General features: G+C 28.9%; 2 protein-coding genes and 2 long non-coding RNA genes across 21 annotated transcripts; all 4 read left to right on the forward strand.

Moving 5' to 3' along the window:
• Positions 1-1,360: 1,360 nt before the first annotated feature.
• LOC107940430 (uncharacterized) lies at positions 1,361-3,370 on the forward strand. Of its 2 annotated transcripts, none has more exons than XR_001695441.2 (2): positions 1,361-1,527; positions 1,876-3,370. It is a non-coding gene; the product is annotated as an uncharacterized lncRNA (long non-coding RNA). The 2 variants fall into 2 exon arrangements; XR_005920868.1 differs by having other exon boundaries at positions 1,380-1,527; positions 1,685-3,370.
• A 5,803-nt stretch (positions 3,371-9,173) lies between these two features.
• On the forward strand, positions 9,174-12,505 carry LOC107940450 (uncharacterized). 4 transcript variants are annotated; one of them, XM_016873876.2, is made up of 6 exons: positions 9,174-9,350; positions 9,513-9,829; positions 10,101-10,352; positions 10,437-10,478; positions 10,999-11,034; positions 11,773-12,505. In XM_016873876.2, exons 2-6 carry the CDS (start codon positions 9,524-9,526, stop codon positions 12,250-12,252), a joined length of 1,116 nt encoding a protein of 371 aa, XP_016729365.1. In that variant the 5' UTR covers positions 9,174-9,350; positions 9,513-9,523; the 3' UTR covers positions 12,253-12,505. The 4 variants fall into 4 exon arrangements, with proteins under 4 accessions (XP_016729365.1, XP_016729368.1, XP_016729367.1 ...); XM_016873878.2 differs by having other exon boundaries at positions 9,211-9,354; XM_016873879.2 differs by lacking the exon at positions 10,999-11,034 and having other exon boundaries at positions 9,201-9,350.
• A 1,828-nt stretch (positions 12,506-14,333) lies between these two features.
• On the forward strand, positions 14,334-17,228 carry LOC107940445 (uncharacterized). Of its 12 annotated transcripts, none has more exons than XM_041105260.1 (6): positions 14,334-14,556; positions 14,732-14,807; positions 15,159-15,419; positions 15,677-15,883; positions 15,968-16,006; positions 16,735-17,228. In XM_041105260.1, exons 3-6 carry the CDS (start codon positions 15,195-15,197, stop codon positions 17,167-17,169), a joined length of 906 nt encoding a protein of 301 aa, XP_040961194.1. In that variant the 5' UTR covers positions 14,334-14,556; positions 14,732-14,807; positions 15,159-15,194; the 3' UTR covers positions 17,170-17,228. The 12 variants fall into 12 exon arrangements, with proteins under 12 accessions (XP_040961194.1, XP_016729360.2, XP_040961192.1 ...); XM_016873871.2 differs by having other exon boundaries at positions 14,336-14,556; positions 14,693-14,807; XM_041105258.1 differs by having other exon boundaries at positions 14,361-14,556; positions 14,690-14,807; positions 14,906-15,419.
• A 3,510-nt stretch (positions 17,229-20,738) lies between these two features.
• Positions 20,739-25,498, forward strand: LOC107940447 (uncharacterized). 3 transcript variants are annotated; one of them, XR_001695448.2, is made up of 3 exons: positions 20,983-21,094; positions 21,371-23,542; positions 24,787-25,498. It is a non-coding gene; the product is annotated as an uncharacterized lncRNA (long non-coding RNA). The 3 variants fall into 3 exon arrangements; XR_005920870.1 differs by having other exon boundaries at positions 20,987-23,542; positions 24,787-24,875; positions 25,123-25,498; XR_005920869.1 differs by having other exon boundaries at positions 20,739-23,542.
• Positions 25,499-27,375: the final 1,877 nt, after the last annotated feature.

Raw genomic sequence — 27,375 nt, forward strand, 5'->3', positions numbered from 1 at the left:
TTATTTTTTTAAAATATTATTATAATTTTCTTAAAAATGGAAATTAGATTATGCAAAAATAGTAAGAAATTGTCAAATTATTATGCCAAGATAACCTATAAAATGAATTATGACATGGGAGATGATTTTCTTTTTGAAGGTACCAGAGAGAGATGATTAACAATGACCATTTTATTTTAAGGGATATAACAATGATAGATTATACTTGTTTACGAATAAATAATAGATAAATGTTGGCTCAATGCAATCATATTTCGATATTGTATCGGTCTAAAATGATTACTGAATTACTGATCAAAGAAAAAGACAGATAATCACACAATTAATTAATAAAAAACAAATTCTTTTATGAAAATATAAATTATTGACTAATTAATAAAATAATTCACTGTGAACTGAGAAGATATTTAGAATTAACAAGTAGAAAGAAAAAAAATTTAAATTTTATAATTTTTATATTCCTTTCTGAATTTTTATATATTTAATTATTTCATATAATTTTTAATAAATTTTAAATTTAAAAATGATATTTTACAAATTTTTATAAGTTTCTTTTACCATTTTTATAGTAATATTGTTAATTTCAACTAATTTCTTTTCATTTATTATATATTTTTATAGTTTACATGTTCTTTTTCTAGATTTTTATATTTTCTAAAAAAATTATTTCTATTTTTATATTTTATAATTTTTATATATTTTTTGATAAAAAAATCTATATGATTGAGCTCCTAAACCTTAAGGGTTAGTTCTTCATTGCTTAAAAAAAACACTTCTGACTCCAAAAGTACTTTTGAAAGAAAAGTTGTAAAGAACAATCTGTTTTTGGCTAAAATTTTTAGCTTTTCAGAAGTATTTTTCAAAAGCATTTTTGAAAAGAAACTGTAACTTAAAAGAATAAACTAAAAATTTTAGCTTTTCCTCTCTTAAAAGCACTTTTAGTGTTTAATTACTTTTTCGCCCCTTCAATAACATAATATTTTTCTTTTTTTTGTGCTTAATTACAATTGTGTTAAAATCATTAATTAAAAATAAAAAAATATTTTTTATAATATTAATTACAAATATTTAATAGTAATATTTAAATATTTAAAATATAGTTTATATATTCTAATTAAAATTTATAAATAATTAATATTTATTGCTTAAAAATATTTACAATTTATATTTCATATATTAAAATATTAACAACAAGTTATAATAATTTTTTTATATTATTACTAAAATATAATAATATTAACTAATTTAAATAATAAATTTAAATGCATATTTGTTACTTAATAATAACATGTTTAAAATAAACATTTTATTTCTCAAAAGTACTTTTTGACAGCAATACTAAAAACTCAAATTTTAAACCGGCTTCAATTTATATAGACGAACTAGAAATCTCTAGAGCTTTCTCTTGCCCTACTTCTTCTTAATTAAATCCTTGCCAATGAATGACTTCATTTCTTACGTTTTACTATTCGGCAGCTGGCACTTCTCTTCTCTACCTGTACTGCATGTGATTTTTCATTTACTCAGGTAAATTTCGTTTCATAATCGTTTAGAGTTTCGTTAGTTTATAATTTTTTATATTCATTGTTTGAAATAACGTTTCGGTGTTGTTGATTTACTTGTTCTTTATGTTTTTGATTTGATTATTTTTTATTCACCATCTGATCTGAGTTAAAATTCCCAGATCCGTACGAGATGTGGTGTCGTTGATTTACTTGTTCTTCATGTTTTCGATTCGATTGTTTTTTATTCATACCTGATCTGAGTTAAATTTCCCAGATCTGTACAAGACGTGGTGTCGACGATTTACTTGTTCTTTATGTTTTCGATTCAATTGTTTTTGATTCATCATCTGATCTGAGTTTAATTTCCCAGATCTGTACAAGATGATCAACAGCAACAATGGGGATTTTGTTACATATGCTATGATGGACCTCTAACAGCTTGAGAGCGTGACAATTTCACGCGAACGAATTTCTATTTTTACTCGATGATAACTGGGTGAACTCTATGTCGGATAAAGGCAAAATAATGTAACCGTGAAGATGTTTTCGATGAGTTCCTTTGCTTCTTTTCTGGCTTCGGCTAACATAGAGTTCACCTGGCTATCATCGGGTAACAATGGAGGTTGTTTAACTTTTTAAACAATGGGTCAATTCGTGTGGTTCAAATGTCACTCTCTCATGCTGTTTAAGGTACTTTATAGGTTGATCTAATCTCAAAGACATTGATCAAGAATTTCAAGGGTGAGTTAAAGGACACTTCTTTGCAGAAGCTGAGACAAAGCAGAGATTGCTCGAAAACACCCGAAGTTCGAACAATTCGATCAATAATAGAAGATAATGTTTACAAATCTAATTATTAGATTTGATTTTATGATCTAAATCTCAATTTAACTTTCTAACTTAGTTTATGCAGGTACTTTCTGCAGATCAGGGTTATCATTGATATGCAGGTATTATTATTTCATATCTCCTTTGTAAATCATATTATAATTATACTGTCTTTTCTCATGCACGGACCTGTTTTTAGACTTAACAAAGAAGCTGTTAAGCTTGTTAAGCCATTTTCAGCTATGGTACTTTTATTTGGTTGTTAGTTTTGAGTACAAAATTTTAGGCTTATATTTTGGATGGAGTTTAGTTAAGCATAAAGTGTGTTAACCTCTCGATATACCTATATATATTGCAGTGAACATCAATTGCCTTAAGTGGCGTTTGGGAACTCGGATTTCAAAACATGGATTTGGGTTTGCAAGCTTTATGAAATAATAATCAGATTACATGACTTGTTGTCTATAATTGTTGTTGTAGCTTTTTTCAGCATGTCCATGGATTGATATTGAAGAAACTACTGCAACTAATGATCTTGTTACTGTTAATCAAGATCATGTAAGTTTGCCAACTTGGGAAGTGTTAATGGTTAATTTTATTAGTATGAAAAGCAACAAAGTGGATCATGTAAGAACGCTTGAAAAAAATTGGTATAAGAATCCAAAAGGCTAACGGTAAAGCTATCTAGGATCTGGAGATTCGAGTTCTGGTCTATGCTGCAATCAAATAGATGGAAGATTTGTCGATTGAGGATTTCGATTGGAGTAAATTGAAAAATGGGGAGCAAAGAACTTGGTTTTCAAGTGGAATTTGCTGATAAACTATTGATGAAGAATTCGATTGCCTATTTTGCTTACTCAACAACGGTTGGATGATACTCGGGAAAAAAATTATTTCTAGTTTCTCTAAATTTCGATATTAAGAAACCAGAGCAATTTAATCTCTTTCAGTTTTGAAGAAGCGAGCAACTAAAGATAATATTTTTTATTAATTGTATATAATTTTGATTATTATATTAATAAATTTAGATTGCAGTATTTGTGTAAATGTTAAGAAAATCAAGGTTAAATTTATTAATTTTTTTCAAAATTAATGTCAATTTGACAAAATATGTAATTATTGAGATTTAAATTAGTTATAATATAATTAAAATTATATACAATTAATATAAGATATTAGCACCAACTGATAGTATTAAATTGATTATTTCGGTCACTTATTAGTTTTTCAAATTTTCAATCTACCCAACTGAAAAACCTGATTTAATTTAATATGTATTTTTAATTATTTATAATATAATGCAGTTTATAAATTTTAAAATAAATATATATATATATATTATTTATAAAAACGGTCAATTCCTTGGGGAGATGAGCACTCAAGACAAAGGGAAAACAACTTTCGATTAAAATCGAGAAAACTATTGAACAGTTTGAACCATTTGTCTTATCTTTTTTGTTAGGTAATTATTTCAATCAGTTATTGATTTTAAAATTTTCCTATTGACCCAATCGAAAAATTTGATTTAATTTAAAATATTTTTTATTATTTATAATATACTATAATTTATAATTTTAAAAACTCATAAATATATATTAATTATAAAATCTATTTTTTTTCTTTCTCCCTATTTATTCTAAATACTTTTTTATCACACTGAAAGTATTTCATTAATCAGTTAATAATTTATATTTTTATAAAAATTGTTATTTTTTTAAAAAATATATTAAAATTTTATTTTCTTAACTAAATTTATTCGTAAGTAAGTATAATCTATCATTGTTATGTCATTTAAAATGAAATGATCATTTTGGAAGGTAGAATTCTAGTTTGTGGTTGATCAGGTTATTTAGGGGATTTATTTTAATGTTTTTGTTACTCATCTCTCTCCGTCGTACCTTTAAAAAATTTCACCTCTCATTCCATAATCCCTTTTATAAATTATCTTGGCATGATATTTTGCAATTACTTCCTATTTTGGCATCTTCTAATTTATGTTTTTATTAAAATTTTAAAAATTATGATAATTTTTAAATTTTTTAATATTCATATATTTTTTACAATTTTTAATCATTTAAAAAAATAATGATTTTCACAAAATTTTAATAATTTTTACAAATTTAAATAGTTTTCTACAAACTTTATATTTTTTACCAGTTTTTTTAAAATTTTTTATAACAATAATATTAAATTCAATTAATTTTTAAATAAATTATATTTTTACAATGATACTTTTGTTCCCAATAAAAATTCAAAACAATTATAAGTTTAGGACCTAAATGGGATCCAAAAAATAAGTCCGTCTTCAAAAAGCGGTTTAATTCAAATAATAAATGAAAAGAAAATAGGCTTAAATACATATTAGGCACCAAACTTGGCATCTTCTCTTAATTTGATGTTTATGGTTTTTCGTCCCAGCTTGATACCCGAATAACTTTTCGATTTATTATTTTAGTGCTTGTTTGTAACTGCATTCATTTTCAATGACGCGATAATACCATATTGTGGCACATGAAAAATATTATTTGAAATTTTGAAAACTTCAATTTTCTATAAAAATTCAACTAGAAAGATCAAAAGTGATCATAGCTGTAATTGTATGTACTCGTAAAGAACTCAAACGCGACAACGGGATGATAATACGATATGATGACAATGCTGCCGTTGTCATTGATCAAGAAGGAAATCCAAAAGGAACTCGAATTTTTGGTGTGATCGCCCGGGAATTGAGACAGTTAAATTTCACTAAAATAGTTTCATTAGCTCCCGAGGTATTATAAATTTTAAAAAAAATTAATTTTGAAATTTATATAAAATTTAAAAAAAAATCTCAAATTTTAAAATATATGTAAAAATTGAAAAGAAAATTACAAAAAGAACATAATTTGAGAGTGTCAAGAGTTCTAAAATTAATGACGGCATTAAAAAATTTACAATTTCAAGTACAGAATAACTTATATATAAATTTACAATTTTAATTACTGAAAATCATAAAATTCAAGCCTAACAATATTAATCATCATGTGATACAAAATGAAATATGTAAAAATAACACCAACATAAAATATATCAATGTCTCAAAATCCATATAATGTTAAATATTAATCTTTCGAAGCCTATATTAGTATAAAGCATCTCAAATATGATTATAACACAACAAAATATATGAATACGGTGCAGATAAACAAATAAATATAGAAATAGATAAATTATAAAAATAATTATTTTTGTATTGAATTACATATATTAATCATTTAAATAATATCTTATTAATTTTAAAGTAAGTGCTAATCTAATATTCATCTAACATTAATCTTTAATTTATAATTTATTCGCAAATAATGGAAAGTTACATAATTTTTTAAAATATTTTAATAACTAAAGCAAAATAAAAAGAGTAAGAATCAAATTGACAAAAATTATAAAAATTGAGGGATTAATTGTACGTAATTTTTTAACAGAGTTAATAGAAATAGTTAATGGAGAAACTGAAAATGAACAAATAAAAATAAAAAATTAATTTTGAGCAAATAAAAATAGAAAAATTAACTCCTAAGTATAGGAAATTGCATGTCATTTGAGTCTAAATTTGTTCATTTCATAAACCAATTTTAGGACAACGACATCAACAAAGTGGAGTACAAAGAATTTCAAGGCTTAGAAGATGCATTAGCAAACACTGCCCGGGGGAAAGTTCTAGACTACCTCAAACCTATTGGGATCCAAATAGAAGATGCTGGTGGAAAAGCTACTGAGTTTTCTCATATTGGAATACAAATTTTGGTCTGCGCTGTAATTAAAGAGATGGAAGATATGTCACTTGAGGATTTGGATTGGGGTAGATTGAAAAAGTGGGCAGCTGCAGAGGATTTGCTAGTGAACATGGTTTTCAAGTAGGATTTGCCCATAATCTGTTGCAGGGATTTGCGTCAAGTATGTTTATGGTTTTCAATGTCTAAAATCGTGAGTTGTTGTATTGAACATGTTTTTGTAACATCTGCGTTTTAACTTGGGGTTAGGTACAATAATGGATCGGGTCAAGAATTAGTATAAAATTTTTAAAATATAATAAATAAGAATTTTGAGTATTAAATGAGGAAGTATATAGATTCAATAAGAAGATAGAAAAAAAATTACTCTTTAGATAGAAAATTTTAAAATAGATACATTAATTTAGTTGAAAGAATAAAAAATTGTTGTGGCCAAAGTAGAAAAAATATTAAGTTAGGAGATATATAATAGTAGAGGAAAGGAATGAAGGATTAAACAGAAATTTGACTAAAGTGATATACGAGTCATACTAGGAAATATGAAAGATGAGGATTTGAGGAAGGACAATTAGTTAAGTGGATATTTATTAGGTGATGCTGATGGGAACTTGGAAAGTCAAAAGATGGATCGCTTAAGGACTTAGTAGCAATTTAACCATTGTAAGAAATCATCCAACCGGGCCCTCACAAGTGCATCTTCTCCTTTTTAACTTCCATCTAACTTTTCTTTTAATTCCCTACATATCCTTCCATCATAGTTGAACCATCGAACCTTCAAACCTTTATTTTTTATTTTTTAAATTTACTTAGTAAAAATTAAATAGTTAAGACTTAATCGACTAATTTCTCAAAATTTTGAACTTCCATTATAAGCTTTTTATGAAATAATTTATTTTTCATTTAACTTTCATAATAAAATTCTATTAATTCTATATTTTTTGGTAAAAAACTTTTAAAATGTTATAATGAATATTAAGAATGGATGCAAAGTAACACAATTTTCAATTTTTCATTCATCACTTTTTATTTAGGCTCATGTTTTTGCTTTGTTCATTTGTAGTTTTCTACTGTTTTTGAATTCTCAAACTGATCATAATCTTATAATGACTAAAAAATTTAATACTAAATGTAAGCATACTAAGGGACTGAACTTGTAATTTTACCATCTTATTATGCGTTAACGTGTCACGCGTAAGCCTTCCTTTTGTATATATCACAATGGTTGTCGCTTTGTGTTTATTATGTGCTCAACCCATACATTAGTAACTAAATTGGATCCAAAAAAGTAATTCAGTCTTCAAAAAGTGGTTTAATTCAAAAAATAAATGAAAAGAAAATAGGTTCAAATACATATTAGGCACCAACTTGGCATCTTCTCTTAATTTGATGTTTATGATTTTTTGTTCTAATTTGATACCCGAATAACTTTTCGATCCATTATTTTAGTGCTTGTTTGTAACTGCATTCATTTTCAATGACGCAACAATACCATATTGTGGCACATGATAAATATTATTTGAAGATTTGAAAACTTTGAATTTCTATAAAAATTCAAATATATGTGTGTCTCATAACTTGAGAGTGTCACGAGTCTTAAAATTAATGACGTTACTGAAAATTTACGATTTCAAATACTGAAAATCATAAAATTCAAACCTAAGAATATTAGACATAACATGATACAAAATGAAACATGTAAAAATAACACCGACATAAAATATATCAATGCCTCAAAATCCATATAATGTTAAATATTAATCTTTCAAAGTCTATATTAGTATAAAGCATCTCAAATATGATTATAACACAACAAAATATATGAATACGATGCAAATAAACAAGTAAATATAGAAATAGGCAAATTATAAAAATAATTATTTTTGTATTGAATAATATATATTAATCATTTAAATAATATCTTATTAATTTTAAAGTAAGCTCTAATCTAATATTAATCTAACATTAATCTTTAATTTATAATTTATTTGCAAATAATGGAAAGTTATATTTTTTTAAAAATATTTTAATAATTAAAGTAAAATAAAAAGTGTAGGATTTAAATTGACAAAAATTATAAAAATTGAGGGATTAATTGTACCTAATTTTTTAACAAAGTTAATGGAGAAACTGAAAATGAACAAATAAAAATAAAAAATCAATTTTGAGAAAAATTAACTCCAAAGAGATTGCATGTCTTTAGAGTCTAAAATTGTTCATTTCATAAACCAATTTTAGGACCATAACAACAACAAAGTGGAGTACAATGATTTCTACGCCTAGAGGATGCATTAGAAAAAACTGCCTGGGAGAAAGTTCCAGATTACCTCAAACCTATTGGGATCCGAATAGAATATGCTCGTGGAAAAGCTACTGAGTTTTTTCATATTGGAATACAAATTCTAGGCTTCGCTGAATTACGGTAATGAACATGGTTTTCAGGTAGGATTTGCTAATAATCTGCTGCCGAGGAATGTGGTTGCCTACAATAAAAAAAGTAGCTCTATCAGCTCTTATAGTTTATATTTAATCCTGTATATAACATTCTGCTATGTTTTAATGTCTCATTTTGCGTCAAGTATGTTTATAGTTTTCAATGTCTAAAATTGTGACTTGTTGTATTGGGTATGTTTTTGTAACATTCGCGTTTTAATTAAGGGTTAGGTACAATGATAGATCGGGTCAAGAATTAGTATAAAATTTTTGAAATATAATAAATAAAAATTTTGAGTATTAAATTAGGAAGTATATAGATCCAATAAAAAATTTAAAAATATATTCTTTAGATAGAAAATTTTAAAACAATTATATTAATTTAGTTGAAAGAATAAAAAAATTGTTGTGACCTAAGTAGGAAAAATAGTAAGTTAAGAGATATACAAAGGATTAAAAAGAAATTTAACCAAAAGTGGTGGTTTGAATTATTCTAGGAAATATATGAAACTTGTAATATGACAGGTGACAAAGGGCAAAGTGCTCATTTTAATATGATATATGAAACTTGTAATATGACAGGTGGCAAAGGGCAAAAGTGTTCATTGTAATATGACACCGAAACACTGACATCATCAAGGGTCTTTATAAAAGTCCCAAACCCTCAGTCAGCACTTCCATCCAAGTTTTATTTAAATCCCCTTTCCTTACTACTTTTTATTCAATCCCCAAGTTGAAATTAAGTCATTATTTTCCCTTCAAGGCGTTGGCAGCCGGTGTTCTGCCCTCTTATCTTCACTGTAGACAAATCCAAGGAGTAGGTGCTACTTAATTTACCAGCTCATTTTCATTGCAGTCCATACATTTCTTGTTTTGATCTAGCAGAATTTCTTCTTTTATTACTTGAGGAAACTTCGTTTCGTAGGGCTTCGTTTTGATAATTTATATATCCGTGGTTTGATCTTTTTTTGTACCTCAGGTCTGTGCTAAATGAGTGAAAACCAGGACATCCCTAGCCCAGTTGGGTTTGTTTCGGGCGCTGAGAGTGATCCACTTGAAAATGAACCGGCTGATACCCAGATGCATTTGTCGATGTCGGCTGGAAGCAAGAAAAGAAGCCGGGAAATCGATGATTCAGTGGAAGCTAAAGGAAAAGCCCCCAAGAAATGGACATCGGGAAAAGAAGCTTCAACCTCCCAGCAACAGCCAAAACCGAAAAGTGAAAAGAACTGTGGGGAAGCTGTGCAAAACAGATTGAAAAATATCAACCATCAAATTGACAGACGAAGAAAGACGGTAAAGTGTCCTAATTGAACTAAGTATTTCATGTTAGATTCACATTAAAAACTAAGAATTTCATATTAGATTCACTTTTTTATTATCTTTTATGCATACGTTTTGAACATAAAAAGATCCCATGTCATCTGGTAAGTATTGGATTATTTTCTAAACAGACAATACACAACAATACATCAGAACTGTACAGTTTGGAAATCCTTGCATCAGCAATATCTTTATATCTTGTTTTTTAACACTTATTTTTTTGTATATATTTGGTGAAATGAAGGACAAAATGAGAGATTTGGAAGTTCTGACATGGGTAAAATCGAAATCCTTTCCTGTACCATTAAAAATTCCTGCCTCCTTCAAGCAAATCAAAACGCTGTGGCCAATGCGTCCTGATCTCCAAAGCATTCTCCAAAAGATCCAGGACATCAAGGCCAAATTAAAAGATCATCTTTTAACAGAAGATACGGTGAATGAGGAATTGGATACGGTAGAAGCTAAGTTAAAAGAATTATATCAAAAACGATCAGAGGTACACTAATGATTACAAATTTAATTACTAAGTTTGCTTTCATGATCTAAATCTCCAATTTAACTTTCTAAATTGATTTTTCAGGAACAAACAAGGGACCCTGATGCAGTCTTCTCTAACACTAAGGTATGCACATTTCTTATCATTGATATTAACTAGCATAGTGTTATTATTTCTGAAATAAGATAAACTTTTCTCGTTTGTAAATCACTCATGCACAGACCTGTTTTTTCAAAGGTTTTTTAACGTGTTTAGAGGAATCTTGGATGGTTATATTAAATACATGTATCTGAATGTGTCGGTACATGGACACCTCAAGCAAAAATGAAGAGTCTGAACAACCTAGATTTTAAGTATCAGACCACCTAATGTTTAGGACTCTCCCTGCTTCTCGTGTCCTGCATGGACTTTTGCATTGAAAACTATACATATTGTTGAATCTAAGCATTGTATACATACTTTTGCATGTATATATATGTTTGAAGCTACAAACTTGAATATGCATATCTTGATGTCTTTTTATTATTATTATTTTTTGGTAGTATATCATGTCTCAATGTATCAAATTCGTTCTTAGACTTACCCTTGTAAAGTTTACGTCTCTCCTTCTCAATCTTTTATTTATATTTCTCTTAAATTTCATCAGGACACCAACATGGGTACTGGGACTCTAATAAAAGAGGTATGATATATTCATACATACATATATTGCATTGGGAATCAGCTGTTTTAAGAAGCATTTGGAAACTGGGATTTCAAAAGTAGTGCAAGTTAAATGATATAATGTAAATAAAATGTATTGTTTGTAGTTATTTCTCAGATACATATATTTATTGAATGGGTGTTAGTAATGAATTTGAAATTCATGTTTTTTTAATTAAAAATATTCAAATACATAATCGCATTAGATCACAATGCTATGGAAGAAAATGTTGCTGCAAACTCTGATGTTATTCTGTTATTTTCTTATGCCTATTAGCCGTTGTTGATAAGCACCGTTTTGGTTCTATGAACCATTAATGAAACAGAGCGCTTTGCTGAAGCCTTCTCATTAGTGAAACAGTGCGAACTGGAGAGGGATTACAGCTGTCGAGTAACAGCCACAGTAACCACCTCTCCTAACTGTTGCCGAGTTTCCCATTCAGGGAGAATGGCTGGGGAAAAATGGTTACGCAGTTTTTGAATCGAAGAATTCTATTGTTCTCTTCTCTCACTCGATATTCTTCTTCTTCTTCCCCTCTCTTTCTCTGCTATTCTCTCTGGTTCTTGAGTGCATTCATGAAAGTCAACTGATTTATATATAATTATATACACATCATTTTCTGTAATTTATATGATAGATGAAATCAAAATCAAAATTTTGAAACTTCAACATGGCTACTACAAAATTATGACATTTATTCTATGTTTGTTGTTTTAGTTTTGTTCAGCATATCCATGGCTTTTTTCTCTTGATCAACATCCAGATCAAGATCATGGAAGTTTGTCAACTCTTGAAGGAATACAGTCTCTATTGAAGAGTTTGGAAAACCAACTTTATGACGAAAACAACAATAATGTGTCTGTCAAAGATTTCGAAGGATTAGAAGAGGCGTTGAAGAAAACTAATGCCTTGGAACTTCTTCCTGACTACCTCAGACCTATTGCGAACCAAATCGAAGAGGCTCGTGGGAAAGCTACTGGGATTGCCCACAGATCTGTTCAAGTTTTGGTCTGCGCTGCTATCAAGGAGATGCAAGATTTGGCACCCGTGGAGATGGATATGTTGAAAAAATGGGCAGCGGCGCTCAATTGTGCTAGGCAACATGGTTTTGAAGTGAGATTTGCTGATCATTTACTGAGGAATAATTTTGATGCCTACATTCATAATAAATTTGGGTTGGGTTGGTTCGGGATGTAAAATTTTCCAATTATTTTGGATTAGATCTGTCTCTGGATTTAGTCATTTTATGTTCTGGTTGTTTCAAGTTTAGATCGTCTTGATTTTGAGTTCAGGTCAGTTAGAGTTTGCTTCAATTTGGTTGTCCCAAAATATAGAAACTTTGTGGTTTGGTATGAAATTGTGTAGTTTGTTGTGTCATTTGTATTGTGTACGTGTGTGTATGTTGATGTTGTGTAATTGTCTTAATAAGACTTATTTTATGTTGGTGGTATTTTTCATGTTTCATTTTTGTACCAGTATTTGGAATTTGAAATATGTAATTGGGTTCATGTGTGTGTTTTGTTGGATCCAGAGGTGTTCATGGGTTTAGATTTGAGTTGGGTTTAAGTATAATATTAACGTACTTTATTTTTGTTCAAATTCGACTCGATTCAAAATTTAGGCTTAAAATTTTACTTAAGTCCATTTATATTTGTAAAAGACCAATTGAAACTCATTTTAGGTCTGTTTCAATTATTTTTAAAAAAATTTATATTATATTATTTTAATATTTAATAATTTTATACATTTTTTATTTATTAAATTTTTTATGTAGTGATCTTAACATCATTTTAATGGAGTAGTATTATATATTTAGTATAAGTTTATTTTTTTAATATGTTTTAAATTACATAATATATAAAAATAACATAATATAAAGTATCATAAACTTAAAATGGGTTGAGTTGGGTCAGGTCGGGCATTAAATATTCAAACTCGAGCTTAGCCCGTATTTTAAACGGGTTTAATTTTTTGTTCAAGTCCATTTTTCAGATCTAATAATTTTTTCAAACTCTCACAAATTTCGAACAAGCCTTTGAACCTATACGAGTAACCCAAACCATTAACAAGTCTATTCCCACCTGTGATGTATATGTGTTCAAAGGCAAATTTTGTTAGTTTGAACATGCAAATTCAATTCATGATTACGATATTATTACTCAATTGGGCTTAAAGTAAGAGGATTAGTTAGACTTTTTTTTATGCATGTGCGATAGACTCAAAAGAATTAGTATCGCAAGGTTAAAGTGGACGCTAAGTTGAAATTAAACATTTATTTTATTCTAGTTTAATATTACTTTTTAAAAGTACTTTTAAAAAGTACCATGGAAATATATTTTTAAAAAATTTGGTTTAAGATTTAGTGTTTAGTATTATTGTCAAAAAAGAACTTTTAAAAAAATAAAATATTCATTTTAGACATGTTATTATCAAATAACAAATATGCGTTTAAATAATGTTCAAATTAATTAATATTATTATATTTTAGTAAGAATATAAAAAATAATAATTTATTATAACTTATTGTTAATATTTTAATGTATGAAATATATATTTTAAATATTTTTAAGCAATAAATATTAATTATTTATAAAACTTAATTAGAATATATAAAATATATTTTAAATAATTAAATATGACCATTAAATATTTATAATTAAGCACTAAGAACAAAAAGAAAGAAAAAAAAATGGAAAAGTATCATGTTGTTGAAAAGGTGAAAAATTAATTAAGCACACTTTTGGTATTTCTTTTTCAAAAGCTAAAATTTTTAGCAAAAAAAAATTGTTTAGCACAAATTTTCTTTTAAAAATATTTTTTTAAGCAATACTAAACAAGGTCATACAAGATTTTGTTTCAAAGAATTTTCAAATAAAAAAATATTGTGATTGGAGGATCATCACTCAAGTAGAGAATGTTGATGCTTTTGGGTGATTTAGACATTTTTTTATTTATATGGTTGGGCTGTTCATCGCTTTAGATATAGCTTGAATTGAGTTGTGTTAGTTGAGTTATTATTAAAGCTTTGCTCTCATCTTATAATTCACCAAAAAGAAAAAAATTATATTTGAAAAAGTTTTAGATGTGTTTATTACGGGATTATTAGAAGATTAAATTTATTATTAGATCAATAAACAATTCAAACGAATCACGATGAATATTCAGTGATCAATGAATGTTCAGTGATCAAAATATTTGATTTTGTATAGTTTAATGACCAAAATGTAATTCTAAGCAAACATAAGAGACTAAACATGGAATTTAACCTCTACAAATTTTCACTTACATCTAATATCCCTATCCTCTTTTTCTCGCCCTAAAAATTGCGTAGCAGAGCCTGCAATCTCGATCTTCTCTTTTTCTCGAGCTTTCTTTAATGGCACTTGCCCATTCCTTTTTTTTTTAATAAAATTCTCACCGACGACTTTCTTGGTTTCATCCGCTTTAGTCTTTGGTAGTTGCCCCTTCTCTCCTCTTCGCCGCTGTAGACACATCAAATCGGTAAGCACGGCTGAATTTTTTTTCAACTGTTATTCGAACCCTGGGTTCACGGCTGAATTTATCAATTCATTATGTCTTGTTTTGATTTTGCTTTTATTTGCTAAATTTCCTTTCCTGTCGGTAAAACATCAAGCAGTAAAACCTTGAAAATAAACACCAAAATATCAAAATTAAGGGGCTCCAGATTTGGCCGAGGAATCTGCAGTCACATCCTCTGAGCATACGTGAAAGAGACCTCCCCCAATCTCCTTGTAAGCGTTTCGTTTTATTAGTTTTATATGTCTGTTGTTTGAAAGAACCCTTGTTCTGAATTGGGAAAAATATGTTGTTGTGATTTGCACCTTCAAAGTATCCAAAAAATTTGGATCTTGAAGAGACATGGTAAAATTAGGAAATAAAGTTACCATGATTAATCCAGAACCTAAAGTTGCTTCAACTGTCCCAATGCATGCATCTTCATACTCTTGATTCGATCCTGGCTACAACTGGTTTCCCTGACGTTCCATGGTAATTTAGAGCGAGTCTGATTGCTCCAAAATGGATATGGGTGTATCCATTTTCTAACCACGACATTTTATTTAAATTTCTCATATCCGTACAAGATAACTGGCAGAGGCAACAGTACAGATCCTACTGAAATGGACCCTCAACAGCTTCAGAATGATATACCATTAGAGAGATACAATGCTGAAAAGAACCGGTACCAGGAAAACTGTTATATTGGTGAATCATCCACTTCCCAGCAACAACCCGAACCAGAAATGAAAGAAGAGCATCACTTTCCAGAAGAGCATAGTTATTCCAGATCTGTATCGGAACGGATCGAAACTCTCATGGACAGGATTTACAGACAGAAAATGACCGTAAGTGTCATAATTGAATTTAGTAATTCATATTCAATTTGCATTATTGCTATTTACTATACATACATGTTGAAGGTAAAAAGATCCCTCATTGACTGACTTGCAAGGATTGGACCTTGCTTTATAAAGCACGGTTTATCCTTACCCTATTGTACCTTTTCTCTATGGACAATTACGTGAGAACGTTTGTCTCCAATCTAACACAGAATATTTTGTTTCTTAATACTTGTTTTGTGTGTATATTTGGTGAAATGAAGGACCAGGAGGCAGATATGAAATCTATATTATGGTTATATCATAGGGTGAAGACATTACCCCTAGTCAATACCCAAAATATCAAGACTAACGATGGCAAGTTCAAGGATGGCCATTTGGCAGAAAATGAAATGATGAAAAAGTTCCTTGAAACATATGAGTTAAAGCAAAATTTGCTATGCGAAAAATTAGACCTACAACTATCTGAGGTAATCTAATGTTTACGAATCTAATAACTAAGTTTGATTTTATGATCTAAATCTCCAATTTAATTTTCTAACTTGCTTTTTCAGGATTCGGGAAATGCGAGTTTACCAACTGAGCAAAATGAGGTAGGCTAATATTTACAAATCTAATTGCTAAGGGTCAGTTTAGCATTGCTTCTTAGAAACACTTTTTGGGACAAAAAACACTTTTGAGAAAAAAACCATTGCTAGACAAGATGCTTTGAGTTTTTGAAAAGCATTGCTAAACTAGCCCTAAGTTTGATTTCATCATCCAAATCTCCAATTTTAACTTTCAAACATGGTTTTTCCGGACTCAGAAAAAGCGAGTTTACCAACTGGGCTTCTTACGGTAGGTTTCAATATCCCAAGTAATTCTTAAACTTGCCCTTATTTTCATCTCTCCTTCACAATCATTTTTTTTTTCTCTCGTACATTTATGGATTAAATGTGAAGACTCTCAGAAAAGAGGTATAATACATATACATACTGCATTGAACATCAGCTGGCCTAACTAGCATTTGAGAACATGGATGGTATAAGGTATCTGATAGAACACACACATACACTACATTGAACATCACTGGGTCTAACTAGCGTTTGAGAGCATGGAGGGTATAGGCTATATGATAGAACACTTATAAATGTATCAAATCCATAAATTTGTTCAATGCATATTAGTAAATTCATATATTTTATATTGTTCAAATACATCACGTTAAATCTCCATCCTGCTCGTCGTTCTCATAATTTATACAGTAAATCAGATCCAAATCCAAAATTTTAAAAATTCATGTTTCTAATATGACCTTTTTTGTGTGTGTTTATTGTCTTAGTTTTCTTTGGCGTGTGCTCCTGCTCAAGATCGTGGAAGTTGCAAGTCTTTTGAGTCTAAATTTGTTCATTTCATAAACCAACTTTACGACAATGACAACAACGAAGTGGAGTACAAAGATTTTCAAGGCTTAGAAGATGCATTAGCAAACACTGCCTGGGGGGAAGTTCCAGACTACCTCAAATCTATTGGGATCCGAATAGAAGATGCTCGTGGAAAAGCTACGGAGTTTTCTCATACTGGAATACAAATTCTGGTCTGTGCTGTAATTAAAGAGATGGAAGATATGTCACTTGAGGATTTGGATTGGGGTACATTGAAAAAGTGGGTAGCTGCGCTGAATTACGCTAATGAACATGGTTTTCAAGTAGGATTTGCTGATAATCTGTTGCAGAGGAATGTGGTTGCCTACTTTCAGAAAAAGGAGCTCTCATAGTTTATATTTAATCCTGTATCTAACATTCTGCTATGTTTTAATGTCTCATTTTGCGTCAAGTATGTTTATGGTTTTCAATGTCTAAAATCGTGAGTTGTTGTATTGGGTATGTTTTTGAGTCATAACGGTATTTAATTTGTTTAATACATCAACCCCCCCCAAAAAAAATAAATAAATAAATGTTTTTCAATAAATTAAAATATATGTATTTAAATAACATTAAAATAAGTACAGGCTGAACTAGCAAATGTCTCTAGCAAATGTCTCTAAAGTCTAAAATAGTAGTAAAATTAATAATAAAACAAGAATTATGCGATATCAAAACAATAATAACAAAATTGATGTAATATAATAGTGAAATGACAGAAAAATAATAATAAAATAGTAAAAAATAGCAGTAATTTTTTTTATAAATTTGGGTTGGGTTGGATCGAGACCAAAAAAAGCTTACCTGAGACTCAAGCCGTGTAGAAAACATGTCTTATTTTTTTGGCCAAGCTCATTTTTTAGACTTAAATTTTTGCTCACACACTCACTTTTCGAACAAGCCTTTAGATTGAATCAGGTCTAATGTAAAGTAACACAGTCTTCAATTTTATTATTTTTATTTCTAGCTATTGTTCTGTATATACTAGTATGATTCCCATGCTTGCTTTGGGTTGATTATTATTTGTATCAAATTATAGAATGAAATTTGAAGGTTATAATATGATGTAAGTTCTTGTACACTTCATACATTTAAATGTTAGTCTATTTATTTCATTTTTCAGGAATATAATCCTACTTTTCAAACTAAAAAATCCAGGTTTAATCGTTATCGCCATTAAAATTATTCATTTAAATTCAATGTTGTGACATTTTAAAATTAAAAATTTTCACTCAGTAGTGATATAATAAAAAATTACGTTAAAAATGCTTATGTGGATTTTTTTCTTAAAAACACGCATTTGAACACGTCATGATAGAATAATTATTTTGTTGGAATAGTGTTCTTAAAAAAATGACTGCAACATTGCAATTGAAATAATTAGCAATGTTAGCTATTTAGACTAATTAATGACATTATAAAACTAGAAGAATAAAATTATGTAAAAAAATTAAAGCATATGAATTTAATCCAAGTTTTAGCATAGTGTAGGGGCCAAAATTAAAATTTGACTATCGTCTTATAATGTAAAAAAGAGTAAGACAAACCTAAAAGATGTGTCCGTTTCTAAGATTTTAAAGTATTCAATTTATATATAATAACATAACATTTTAATTATATTAACTATTTGAACTAAGTAATAATAATATGGAAATATAGGACCGAATTATGTTAAAAATTAAAATATAAAGATTAAAATTTTAATTTAAATATAATAGGAGGATTAAAATTAAAATTAAACTATTTTGTAAATTGCAAAAGAGAAAAAAAGAAGAGAAGCATGGGTGGGTGTCCATGTGTCAATAATAGAAGGACTTTCTTTTTAGATATAGGTACTGGTATAGTTTCTCAATAGTTAATTATTTATTTTGATAAATTATGGAGAAAAATTTGAAGGTTGAAATATACTGTAATTTTATGCACATTCTATAAATTTAGAATTTAGTCACAATTTTCTTTTTGGATATTTAGGTCTAAATTAGTCAGTGAAATATAAAAAGTTACAAAATGATTATTAACTATTTGATTTTGTCAATTTTAATCATTTATCGTTAAATAGCTAACCAAAAAATGACATGACATGACATGATAACTTTTAAAATTAACATAATAGTAAATTTAACCCTCAAAATTTATACATTCTATCAATTTTAATATTAAGTTCTAAAAATTTTAATTCTTAACATTTACACATGGTGTAATTTAATCATTTTTGTTGTTTTACTTTTCTTTGTGATCATTTTGCCTAAAAAACAAAGAAAAAAAAAGAAAAACATATTTATCACTTACATTTAATTGAAAATATCTCCAAAATTCTAATATAATAAATTTCATCATTTATCATTCTTTAAAATTAATCCTCAATGATATAAAAGAAAGTAAATTTGAGAAAAAAAACTAAATTATTATTATGGATAAATATTAAGTGTCGAAACATTTTTTTGAAAACAAAAATTTAGTTGTCGACTAAACAAAAATTAGAGTCACCACCGATCCTTTATTGAGGTGTGATCGGATCACCTCAAAAACTATTTTGGTCTACGAATTTTGAAAAAACAGGTTCGGGAGTCAGTTACACACGAGGAAGGGTTAGCACCCTCGTAACGCCCAAAATCGGTACCGAATTTATTATTTAATGTCTTGATGTCAAAAGTTTGAAAAGATTTTTAAAATATGATCCTTGTATTTAAAAAACTTGTATAAATTAAATTACATATTAAAATCCTATTATTTATGGAATATTCGATTGTTTAAGTTAGATGAAGAAATCGAGACTCAATACGTTAAAGTACAATTTCTCAACATTCTCAAACTTTGAATATTACCTTTTTTATAGAAAAATTTTCATCTCAAGAAAACAATATGTCATACCCAATACATTAGGACACAACATGTTGAATTCCCAAAAATGATTTTTATTTATGCGTTTTGAAAAAAATATTCTCGATTATTTAGGGTTAACAAAAAAAATTAGAACCCAATACGTTAAGGCTTAATCTTCTCGAAAATCCCAAATATCGAATATTACATTGTCTTGAAAGCCTTTGAACAAAAATGGTTTTAATGCTTTAATGAAATCAAACACATTTTCTTTAAAAGTATAATAAAATGTTAATATACAACATGAAACAAATACTTTAATTTAAAATATATATGAGTAAATTTTGAAAATACGTACATGCATATATTAAAACATGTATATATAAGTATACATATATATAAAAACATGAACTACACACAAAAAAAAACTTATAATAATTCTAAAAAAGGTACGTATATACATATTATTGAAAATGCATGTATATCTGCATGGATTATGAAATATAAAAGATGTATATGTATTATAAATTGTCAATGCATATATATATACATGAATACAAAAGTTATGAAAATAAAAAAATATATAAAATATGTACATGTATTAGTAAATTATGAAAATATGTATATATATAAAATATGCGGAAAATATATTTATAATAATTTTGAATAGTGTACGAATATATATATTATAAAAAAATGTATAGATATGTATGGATTATAAAATATGGAAAATGTATAAATATTATAAAATGTATACGTACATATATATATTTGTGAAGAAAAAAAGAGAATATTTAGATATATATAGATACGTATATAAATTGTAAAATATATATAAAAAAATGTAAATACGTGTATATATATAAATTATAAAAAATAATATACATATATTTTAAAATTTTTTACATAAATAAATGGTTATAATAATAAATAATGATAATACTATTGAAGTTAACTAATTTAATAGCAAAAAGGACAAAAATGACTAATTTAAAACTTAAAACAGTAATTTGAGGCGAATCCGCAATTAAATAAAAAATTAAAACAGAAATAGGATCAAAATGAATGTGCAGACAATAAAAAGGGACCAAAAAGAAAAATATTTCTGCCCTTCAAAACGCAGCATTTTGCGCAAGACTTAAATGAAATCAAAGCAAAATTTTTGGGCAAAATTGAAAAATAAAAAAACTTGATTACAAAGTGATAGAAAATCGGAAGGGCTAAAAGTGAAATTAGCCCCTACATTAGGAAATGCGCGGATCTTGGGACCGGGTCGGGTCGACGCGCGGATCCTCCCTCACAAAACGGCGCCGTTTTGCTTTAATATTAAAATTTCCTTTTTTATTTTTTATTTAAATAAACAGAGGGGAGAAGGGGGAAAATTTCTCTGACCCTAGCACCTCCACGCCGCTGCCGTCATGCCCACCGTGAAGCCACCACGACCGGCGCTCGGCACCAGTTAAAGCGCTTTTTCCTTTTTTTTTATTATTTTTTCTTTAAAAAAAAGTATGAACAAATATCAGAGGGAAAAAAAACTCGGAAAAAAAAAGAAAAAAAAAACAAATCAACCTCAAAATTGCTGTCTTTCTCTGTTTTTTAATAGTTTTTTACATAATCCCCACAATCCATTTCCAATCGGCCTTTTATACCGAAATAAATAATAACAATAATAATAATAATAATAATAAAATCCTATATCTTGCTTGTTTGCTGTGGTTCGTGGTTTGTTTGCAGGAACAACGTGCGTGGTGCGGGGCGACGTTCTGCGACGTTCGCGGAGTTGCTGTGCGTGGGGTGAGGGGCAGTTGCTGCGACAGAGGCGGCTGCTAAAGGGTTTCAGAAACCCTAAGTTTCTGGGATGTTCTTCCAAATCGGGCTAGGGTTTGGGCCTAGTGTATTGGGCCAAGGGTATTTGGGTAATGTAATTTTTGGATTTTGGACTGTTTTATTGTTTTGTTTTTTTATATCTATTTGTTTGGGCCCGGGCCTAAAATTGTGTATTTACATTATGGATTAAAATTATTATTATGTTAATTTTAAAATTAATTAATAATTTAATCACCAATGATAAAAAAGAAATAGTTAAATTACCATTTTATAATTTTATAATTTTATTGACTGAATAATTGGGTCACTAATCCTACAGTTTACCTATTTTTTAATCAGTTCAGCCGCACTAACTATCTTTTAGTTAAAACCCTACCGATAAATTGCATCATTTTCAGCTTTACTATTCAGCGGTGGCTGCCCCTTTACTTCTCTACCCGTGAGAGCTACTGAAATTTGCAGACTTTCTTTTCTTCATTTCGTAGTCGTTTCGAGTTTCCTTAGTTTATAATTTTCTATCAGTTGTTTGAAGAAAACATTTCGGTGTTGTTGATTTGCTTGCTCTTTTTGTTTTTTATTTGATTTTTTTAACGACTCATCATCTGATCTGAGTTAAAATTTTCAGATCTGTACAGTTTTTTTTGAATAGTCTCCAAGCAACGATGGACCTTCAACAGCTTGCGAGGGAGACATCTTAAGCACAATATGACTAAACGAACCTCCATTGTTGGCAGGAAGCAAGAAAAGAAGTCGGGAGAGAATTTTCGATCGGTTCCCTTTAGCTTCTCAAAACTTATCCGAAATCCTTTCCCGGCTTCTTTTCTTGCTTTCGTTTAATTGTTCGTTTGCGTTGTGCTTCAGATGTCTCAATTCCAGGCTGTTTGAAGTTGTTTGTAGGCTAACCTAATCTCCATGGAAGAAATCCAGTAGCCGAAGTTGAGGTGAAGTGGAGATTGTTCTAAATAACACTATAAGTTCGAACAATTCGATCAGCAACGATCAGATCTACGCCAATATTTACAAATCTAATTATCAAGTTTGATTTCATTATCTAAATCTTAATTTAACTTTTTAACTTGTGGACTTTGTTGCATCCTTCAGTAATAATATGGTATCCACATTTTTTTGTCATTGAAATTAACCATTACATAGAATATTTCTTATGTATAGATCGCATTATAATTATGTTGTCCTTTTTCATACACAGATTTGATTTTAGACCTAATACAAAGACTTTGATTTGATTTGGTTGTGAGTTTTGAACAATGGTTCACTTTTCAAATTTTGTTAGATGAATCTTCGATCTTATACTTGTATCCGAATGTGTCATTTATAAATATAATGTCTTTCCTCATTCACTAGACTTGCAAAAAAGTCATTTTCAACTTTGATTCGGATGTTAATGTCGAATACATGTTTGCATCTAACATGGGTATATTTAACTTCTTGTAAGGTTTTTTATATGTTGAAAATGGACACTTCTAGCAAAATGTAGAATCCGAAACGGGCCAGAAATCTAATGTTTAGGACTTTCCCTGCTTCTCCAGTCTTGCATGGATTTTTGCATTGAAAACTATAAATATTGTTGAATCTTTGTAAGCACTGTATACTTACTTTTGCATGGTTATACCATTGGAGCTACAAACTTGAAAATGCATATATTGACCTCTGTTTCCTTTTTGCTGTATATATCATATGCTTCAATGTCTCAAGTCATTTTTAGATCTTCACATTGATCGTTTATTCATATTTCTTTTAAAGTTCTTAAATTTCAGGTGGTAGCAACGAGAGATTAGGAAAAGAGGTATGGGTATTATTTCTCTGTTGCAATATATGACAATAACTTGGAACATTCTTCTCTGTTTTTTTTTGTCAACCGAAGTGGATGTTTCAGATTTCAAGTGCTTAAAAAAGCACTGAAAAACTAATCGCTGTAAGATTCGAGCGGGCTCGTGGAAAAGCTACTGAGGTTTCTCATACCGGCATCTGAATTCTGGTCTGTGCAGCAATGCAAGAGATGGAAAATGTGTCTCGGAAAATTCGGGCCACGTTGAAGAATTGGGGAGTGCAATCAACAAGGTAATGATTGCTGATCTCTTTTGGCTTTAGCTTTGTGAATTCCTTTTGTTAAAAAAAAAACAAAGAACGTAAAAAAATAAAATGAAATTAAAACCCAACAAAAAAGCGGTATTCCAAAAAAAGAAGGCATGAATTTAAGAGTCCGGGTTTATAATCGAGCTAAGCTAAGACTCCTTTTGAATGGACTGCGGTCACACCTACAATTGTTACACCTACAATAATTAATTTCATTTCTTATCTCACACCTACAATTATCTTATTGAGTTATATAAATAATAAATTATATCTCATTAAAAGTATTTTATGTCATTCTTGTTAAATTTTTTTAACGGTATTTTCATTAAATCTATTAAAAAAATAGATACATGTTCCTCTCAGATTGTGAAATAACAATAATTTATTATTTTTGTAATTTTTTTTTAAGTTTGGACAAAAAAATCTTGAGTAGTAAATTAAACCTACTTCCTTTAAATTTATTATTTGGGTAACCTATTTTTGGGCTTTAAATTTATTTTTTTTATATTAAGGCTTGAATTTTCTTTTTATCTAAGTTGGGTCATGAACTAATTAATTGTTGTCACATTAAGGCCTGAACTTTTTTTGTGCTCAAGTTAGACCTCGAATTAGTTGAATTTAGTAATGTCATTATAATAAATGTAAAAATGAAACTTGTAAAGTAAACTATTTAAATATTTTAAAATTTATTAAAAATTATGCAAATATAAATAATATTTGTAAGTTGCCAAGTTATTATGCTAAGATAACCTATAAAATGGATAATGACATGAGAGATGATTAACAAGAACATTAAAACAAATCTCATAAACAACTTGTTCAACCACAAAATAGAAATCTTGCTTCCAAAATGATCATTTTATTTTAAGTGACATGTCAATGATACATTGTATCTGTTTATGAATAAATAACAGATAAATGTCAGCCCAAAGCAATCATATTTCGATATTGTATTTGTCTAAATCGATTACTGAACGACTAATCAAAGAAAATGGTAGATAATCACATAATTAATTAAAAAATATTATTAATAAGATGTTTTTTAACCAAAAAATAACAATTTTTTAAAGAAAAATAAATTATTGATTAATTAATAAAACAATCTCAGTGTGATCCAAGAAGATATTTAGAACCGACAAGAGAAGAAAAAAAATAGATGTGGTGTCGTTGATTTACTTGTCAGTTCTATTGTTTTTGATTCATCATCTGATCTGAGTTAAATTTTCCAGATCTTTACAAGATGATCAACAGCAACAATGGGGATTTGTTACATATGCTATGATGGACCTCTAACAGCTTGAGAGCGTGACAATTCCACGTGAGTGAATCTCTATTGTTACTCGATGATAACTGGGTGAACTCTATGTCGGATAAAGGCAAAAATAATGTGACCGTGAAGATGTTTCAGATAAGTTCCTTTGCTTCTTTTCTGGCTTCGGCTAACATAAAGTTCACCTGGTTATCATCGGGTAACAATGGTGGTTGTTTAACTTTAAACAATAAACAATCGGATGATTCGCGTGGTTCAAATGTCACTCTCTCATGCTGTTTAAGGTACTTTATAGGTTGATCTAATCTCAAAGACATTAATCCAGAATTTCAAGGGTGAGTTCAAGGACACTTCTTTAGCAGAAGCTGAGACAAAGCAGAGATTGCTCGAAAATACCCGAAAGTTCGGACAATTCTATCAACAATAATAGAAGATAATGTTTACAAATCTAATTATTAGATTTGATTTTATGACCTAAATCCCAATTTAACTTTCTAACCTAGTTTATGCAAGTACTTTATGCAAACCAGGGTTATCATTTCTTTTGCACGTACCTGTTTTTGGACTTATGAAAGAAGTTGTTAAGCCATTTTCAGCTATAGTACTTTTATTTGGTTGTTAGTTTTGAATACAAGTTCATGCCATATGCATGTATGTTAATTTTTTTTTTTAGTTTTCTTAACGTATTTAGTTTTGAATACAAAATTTTAGGCCTTTATTTTGAATTGAGCTTAGTCAAGCATAAAGTGTGTTATCCTCTAGATATACCTATATAAATTGCATTGAACATCAACTGCCTTAAGTAGCTTTTGGGAACTTGGATCTCAAAACATGAATTTGGGCTGTCAAGCTTTATGACAAAACATGTAAATGTAGCATTTATGATTATTTCACGAATAATAATCCGATTCTATTGGCACCGTGGCCATTGAGGCATCTCGTGACGGCTTTAAGCTTTTTGTAAGCGAATTCTTTCGGCATTTTGATTATCACCTAAGTAAAAGACTGTCCTAGTTTCTTGAATTTATCTTGAATTAAGCAGTTGTGTGGACAGTGAATTAGAGGGGTTGAATTGATTTTGAGTCGGATTAATTTGAGGATTAAAAATTTTGATTTATTTTTATTCTAATTTGAGGTTCCATTTAAGCTTCATATTGCTCCATGGCAAAATAAGAGGCAAGAGACAAAAGAACCGTACAAAGTACCGCGCTGTGATTACCTGTTCTAGGAGAAGTAAATCAAGAATCGGTACACAGATGCAGATTCCAAACAAGAAACGAAGCTAGGGAAGCTAAATTCACATGCCTTGTTGAATGATACGAACGCCACTGTTTCTACCAAGAAGCAGAACACGAGATCCTTTGCTAAGTAAAAAACGAGGACTAGCTGCAGTATAAACTGAGGCAAAAAGGAAATGAGCTTTTCCAGAACCGAAAGATGGCGTTCTTAGTTGAGGTAGATATGGTAGAAATAGATGGAAAAAATCATGTCTTGGATCAATGCGAGTAAGATGGTACCCCAACTCCCAACTTTCTCAATCGAAATGAAGCAGGCAGTCCGATATATTCTTCCGAAAAGTGAAATTACAGAATAGGTTAAATTAGAGACGGTAAAAGTACTACAAAACTCCCTATACTATTTCTTAAACTGCATTTCAACTCCTCTACTGGAAAATGGGTAAATTACGATTGAAATTTATCTAGAATGTTCTTGAATTTGGTATTATGTTTATTTTTTGTTGAGTTATAATCGTATTTTAGATGTTTAATATTTGTATAAAAATTTGATATGGATTTTGAGACAGTGATATGTCTTATGTTTGGTGTTATTTTTTCATGTTTCATTTTGTATCACGTGATGTTTAATATTGTTGGGTTTTAACTTTATATTCATTTTGTATATTTTTATGGGTTATAATTGTATTTAAAATGCTTTTATATTCATAAAAGCGTGATAGGTTTGATAATAGAGATAATATAATTTTGTTCTTTTGAAACTTGTCAATTAGGTTAATTTTGGTCATTGAATTTAGCAATTAGATTTATTTTGGTCTATGAGTTTGGATTATGTCAAGATTTAATAATGCGATCAATGTTACTTGAGCAAGATTAGATTGAACGACAAAATCAGATTGAACGGATTGAGAATTGATCGATATAACGAGTTGAATAAAATGGATAGATTGAATTTAGTCAAGCATAAAATGTGTTAACCTCTAGATATACCTATATATATTGCATTGAACATCACATCTGCCTTAAGTAGCATTTGGGAACTTGGATTTCAGAACATGGATTTGGGTTTGCAAGCTTTATGACAAAACAAGTAAATGTAACATTTATGATTATTTCACAAACAATAATCAGATTCTATTGGCACTGTCGCCCATGATTCTATTGGCATCAAGCTCTTTGTAAATGTATTCTTTCGGTATTTTGATTATCTCCGATGTAAATGATTGTCTTATTCCTTTTCATGCTTCAACTTTTTAGAGTAAACCCATATTAAAGCACCAGCAAATTAGGGCTAAAAAAAAGTGCCCTTCAAG

Source organism: Gossypium hirsutum, chromosome D11 (assembly GCF_007990345.1).
Source record: "Gossypium hirsutum isolate 1008001.06 chromosome D11, Gossypium_hirsutum_v2.1, whole genome shotgun sequence".
Classification (NCBI taxonomy): domain Eukaryota; kingdom Viridiplantae; phylum Streptophyta; class Magnoliopsida; order Malvales; family Malvaceae; genus Gossypium; species Gossypium hirsutum.